The sequence below is a fragment of the Empidonax traillii genome, unplaced genomic scaffold, assembly GCF_003031625.1.
Source record: "Empidonax traillii isolate 1590-97213 ecotype Southwest subspecies unplaced genomic scaffold, ASM303162v1 scaffold784:size441917, whole genome shotgun sequence".
Classification (NCBI taxonomy): domain Eukaryota; kingdom Metazoa; phylum Chordata; class Aves; order Passeriformes; family Tyrannidae; genus Empidonax; species Empidonax traillii.
Genome location: NW_020955977.1, coordinates 351,512 through 357,126, shown reverse-complemented (window position 1 = coordinate 357,126; position 5,615 = coordinate 351,512). Strand labels below are relative to the sequence as shown.

The following is a 5,615-nucleotide window of genomic DNA, read 5'->3' as shown; positions in this document are numbered from 1 at the left end:
CTCCATTACTTCTTTTGGTGATCCTACACAAGGTTGTGTCTGGCAACAGATGGAAAAGTGCACTGATCCATGCTTCACTACTTGATGCTTTCCTAAAATTGTTGAGGTAATTGCATTAGTCAGAGCTGCAAAATTTTACTCACTGCTCCCTAATTATTGTACATCCAGGTCTGTTAGCACAATTCATGCATATACACCAGTGAGTTTAGTAATTTTCTTTTTATAGCCTTGATTTATTATTCTGAACAGAGGTGAACTGACTCAAATGGGTTATTCCTGCTTCACCTCCTTGCAAGTTGTCATGGTTTAACTCCTGCTGGCAACTAAGCAGCACACAGCCAATCACTCACCCTCCCCTGGTGGGACGGGCAGAGAACTGGAAAGGTAAAACTGAGAAAACTCAAGCGTTGAGATTAATACAGTTTAATAGGGAAAGCAAAAGCTGCGCACACAAAACAATGCAAAACAAGGAGTTCATTCAGCACTTGTCACAGGCAGGCAGGTGTTCAGCCATCCCTAGGAAAGCAGGGCTCTATCCCATGTAATAGTGACTTGGGAAGGCAAATGCTGTTGCTACGATCTTCCCCCCTCCCTCCCTTCTTCTTTCCTCAGTTGAATATGCTGAGCACGATGCCATATGATATGGAATGTCCCTTTGGTCTGTTGGGGTCAGCTGTCCTGGCTGTGTCCCCTTCCAACTCTCTGTGCACCCTCAGCATCCTTGTTGGTGGGGTGAGAAAAAACAAAAAGGCCTTGACACTGCATGAGCTCTAGTCAGCAGTAATGAAAACATCCTTGTGTTATCAACAGTGTTGTGGTCACAAACCCAAAACCTATCCCACACTAGCTACTCTGAAGAAAATCAACTCCATCCAGTAAAAAGTTTAGTTTCACTGCGACTTCGTTGTTGTCACTCTATATTACAGAACTTCCTGGGTCATTCTCAATAGCCTCGTGTCACTGAAAGCACCTGTACCACACAACCCCTTTTTAAAATAATAACAAGCCTTACCTAAAGCCCACCTAATCCTAATCTAAAGATTTGGTGTTGATTTTCTTTTCACCTATGCTACTGCTACTGGAAGAGTGCTCTGGAAACTCCTTCCTCTGGCACTTATAAATCTTTCCCTTATTTACAATTTGGGTGAGGTAACTGACAGTCTTCATCACAAAAACAGATGAACTTATTTCTTCCTTGCATTTTAGGGAAAACTCATAGACTTCAACAACTATTTGGTTAGGGTAATAATCCTTAAATAACAACACTTTATTTTCCTGCTATAATTTTTCCATTTCTATTATCCTAATCAGCTCAGTCATCTTTACCTGTACAAATTCTGGTTTCAATTAATCTTTCCTGAGTATGTGGAAGTGTATATAGTATTTTAGAGAAAATAGGTGTTTTGAATGTCTCTCATACTGTGAAATATACTTCTGTACTTCTGCTGGAAATACCTCAGTACCTCAGGCCTAAGAAATAGATTTGTCTTATTGAAAGTCAGCACATGTTGCAGATTCAGATCATAATTTTTCATACAGTTTATTACCATCTAAATAAGCAGAGCTGACCTTCACTTACCTCTGCTTTTCACTCCTGTTCCTGTGTATCCTTTCTCTTTGGCCAGCACTATCTACATGACTGTATAGCACACTGAGAAATTTATTCCAGTTCTCTCTTGGCTGTTTCTTCCACCTTACAACTCCTGCACTAACCTCCATTTTTTTCAGCTTAAATCAACCTTCTCACCTGGCACCATACAAACACTTCACTGGTCTTCTGACAGATAACCTCCACTGCATTTTGGTCACAGAATTGGCAACCAAAACGTGTGCCTGATATACAAGTAAGAAACCTTTGGTATGCATATCCAAATTCAAGTGGCACAACAATGCTTAAAGTGAGTTTTGCTCACTCAGGGTGAGGTGAACAAGTCCTATGAAAGAGCTCAGCTAATCCGTGCTCCTGTGTTGGCAAGTATGACAGGCTAATGAGAAATGAGCCACTGTGTGAAGCAGAAGGAATATGGTTAGATGGCATAAAAGGAAAGATAGGGACTGTGATGTGGACCCCACATCAAATGAATAGGATGTCTCAAGGAAAAGGAAGAGGAAGCAGAGTAAACATGGTATATAAAGAGAATGAGAGGAAGACAGCAAAGAAAAGAAGACAAAAAACAAAGGGGAAAGAAAGCAATGACAGAAGGAAAAGGAAGAAAAGAGAGTGCAAAGCTCAACACTTGGTCACCTACGACATTTCCATCACAGTCCCAAAGCAATACACTGAAAGGGTTATTTTCCCACCTCATTCAAGGCTATAGAAAGGTCAAAAAGTTGTCCTACATCTGGACTTGTCTTTTTAACAGGTGTTGTGCTTGAAGTGCAGATCCAATAAAATCTAGCACATCACCATTTATGAATAAGCTCTCCCATTCTCCATATTAATAAAATTTTGGGGCATTATTTATCTAAAAAATATGCTTATAATATATAATTTTAAAGGCACCCCGTGTAGCACATAATGGGGCACTGCAAATTGGTTATATAATAAGTAAGTAGAAGAAAGAACAATATAAACAGTGGTTTGCAGTGTTGACCCTATGTTGTTTCCTGCCACAATGAAAGTAAAAACACATGTTCCCTGACAACCATCAAGCACTTTGTCACTGCTGTTGGACATTTTGCTGCCTTAGGGCTTGTCTACATGCAAAGCTACGTTGGTTTAGCTGGGTTTAATTTGCTGCAAAGGGCTGTGTGAATTCTTATTTTGACTTAAATCAGACTTGCTTCAGTTCAGTTCAACAAACTAAAGGTCAGATAAAAGCCAAGTAACTCTGTTGATTAGGACAATCATGGTTCTAATCAATTGCTTACAATTATAGTGCTGCCTGCACTGGCAAAAGCTGACTTTCTAGTAGCTTATCTTGATGAAGTTTCACCTGATTCTTCAGACTGTTTTAATTGACTTTAATTGCACCTGAATGGTCCTTCGGATCTAGTGTGACATGAGTTAATGTGACCAAATCTTTGCTGCTGCTGAATGCAGAATATATATCTAAAATATTAAGTTCGGTGGGAAAATGCTGGTTATTCTGAAACTTTTTTCCAATATTGCACCCAAACACAGGCACTTCTCAGCATATAGATGGTGGCAGCAGGGCACAGGACATTCCAAATTAAACAAGTACATCATGCACACAGGGCTTCCTTAATTCAAAGCCTGCAAAAGCAATTTTGCCTCAGTCTTGCCGGGTGAAGTGCTCGGTAAGAGTACTCAATAACGATTCCTGAACATGGGGAAACTTATCTGCTTAGGCAAATGAAATATAAATGAAGAATTTAACAAATGGAAAATGAGCCATCATTACTGCAAAGAAGAGTGTCCACAGAAGTAGTAGTACCAGTATAGTAATAGGAGAACAATTATAAGACTGCAATAACATCAGTACATTTCCTGAGTCTTCCTGTGGAGAACCAGAACTTTCCTTAGTGTTAGAAAGGCTTGTCAGCACCCTCCTTTCCAAGGAAATACTCCAAGTACTTCCTGTGCAGAGAAAAAAGCTCACAGCAGAGGAATCATTCTCCTATTTTCCATAATTAGTTTTAGGTCGAGGCAACTCAGGCCAGCATAAGGTGAATTTCACCTAATTGTTCCAACATTGTCACGAGCTATCTGTTCCAGAAAGCAAATCATTTGTTGGGAAGAAAGGTTCTGCCAGGTCACCCCCACCCCCTGGAATCTCAGCCATACTAAGGGCAGCACAACCACACTGCCAGCAAAGCACACTTGTGTTTAGACTGAATGGGTGCCGCTATGGCTTAATTAGCAATATATGCCACACATTGAACACGTATACAGCAATCCCTGCTTCCAAATGATGGTAAGGTTTGCTGGATTTTTATACAGTTAGAGAAAGCCTAGCTTATACTTCAGAACACAATAAAAAACACCAAAGTGCTAAAATTTTACAAGGTCACATTCATAATTTTATCTTCCAAAAACAACCTGCCTTTACGTCCATGGTTAAATTAACAAGATACGGAAAAGCTAAAAGTTACATATATTTTGGGGGGCTATCAACCTCTGTCAGCTTTTCCATTGGGGTGAACTGCAACACAGTTTATTTCAGTCAGGAAGCTGCACAGGAAGGAGTTGTGCTCTTCCCACAAGCACTCTTCCCTCACCGCCCTCCTTAAGCAAGAATGCCCTTTATGCAATCGCGGGGAAACCAATCGGTTACCCTGAGATACGGCTCCCAACACTGCGAGGCCTTTCCTGGCGTGTCCTTAGCTGTCACCTCCGACTCCCGCACGCTCCCTGCTCTGCCCTGGCCATGGGGGCCACTGAACGCACTTTGCCCCTCTTTCACACACAGACAAGCGAACCGCGGACGTGCTGCCGCAGCCCCTGGGCTGCCACCCTTTGTCCCGACAGGAGCCCTCGCCCCTTCCCCGGGACCCCAACGCATCCCACACCCCAGCCCGCACCCTCCCAGGGGGGATTTAAACCACAGCCCGGAAGCCGGCGCAACCGGCGTGGAGCACGCCGGGAGTTGTAGTCTTAGGATCCCAGTGGCCACCCGGTCTTTGAGCATCGGGGGCGGGGCGGGAAAACCACGAGTCCCGTGAGCCTCCGCGGCGTGGGGGGGGCTGGCGTTTGAACCGGCGGCGTTGTTGTTGACGCCATATTGCTGGTGCGGGGGTTACGGCCGGGAGCGCCATCGCCGCCATCGCCGCCGCCCGGGCCCCTCTGCCGCCATCGCCCCGCATCGGCCGCCCCGCGTCGCGCCCCCGGCACCGGCTCCGCGCTCCTCGACACGGATCGCGCACCCCCACCGGCTGAGGGCGGAATTTGTCTCGGCCGGGCAGGGCGGAGCGGGCGGGGAGAGCGGAGATCCAGCCAGACCGAGCCGGGGCTGCCGCTGCCGGGGCCGCTCCCCAGAGAGAGACCGGCGGGGAGGCGGCGGAGGCGGCCCTGACGCAGCCGCCCCCTCCTTTCCCTTCCCTCCCCCCCAGCCCGCCCCAGACAGCGGGGAAGGCGCCTCTGGGCAGGGCCGGCTGCTGCTGCTCCCACCGCCGTCTGCGCTGCCCCTCGCTCCGAGCCCCCTCGGCCGCCCCGCGCCATGGCTTGCGGCGCCACTTTGAAAAGGACTCTGGATTTTGACCCGCTGCTGAGCCCGGCGTCCCCGAAGCGGAGGCGATGTACGCCATTGTCAGCCCCGGCCTCGGCCGCCTCCTCCTCCTTCGCCGCCGCCGCCTCCTCCCCGCAGAAATACCTGCGCATGGAGCCCTCGCCCTTCGGAGAGGTGTCGTCCCGGCTCACCACAGGTGAGGGACGCGGCACCCCCCGTGCCCGGCACTCCCCCCCCCCCCTGCCCCCCGGGGGCACTTCGGCGGGGAAGGGGCCGGGAAGGCAGCCGGGGAGCGGGGAGGAGAAGGAGGAGGAAGAGGGGAGGGTAGGGTGGGTCTGGCGTCCCCCTCCAGCCATTTTCTGCTGGGCTGCGCCGCTGGCAGCGGCCAGGGCGATTCCTGCTCGGCTTGGCACCGAGAGACACAATAGAAATGGCCGTTTGCAGCAGGAGAGGGGGAGGAGGAGGAGGGAAGGGGAGGAAGAAGGG

General features: G+C 48.0%; 1 protein-coding gene across 1 annotated transcript in view; it reads left to right on the top strand.

Annotated features, from left to right (window-relative positions):
• The first annotated feature begins 4,978 nt into the window (after positions 1-4,978).
• AKIRIN2 (akirin 2) overlaps positions 4,979-5,615 on the top strand; it is a 16,885-nt gene continuing 16,248 nt past the window's right edge. The window contains exon 1 of the mRNA XM_027901423.1: positions 4,979-5,325. Coding sequence (XP_027757224.1) covers positions 5,121-5,325 — 205 coding nt within the window. The 5' untranslated portion in view covers positions 4,979-5,120. The remainder of the gene's footprint in view (positions 5,326-5,615) is intronic.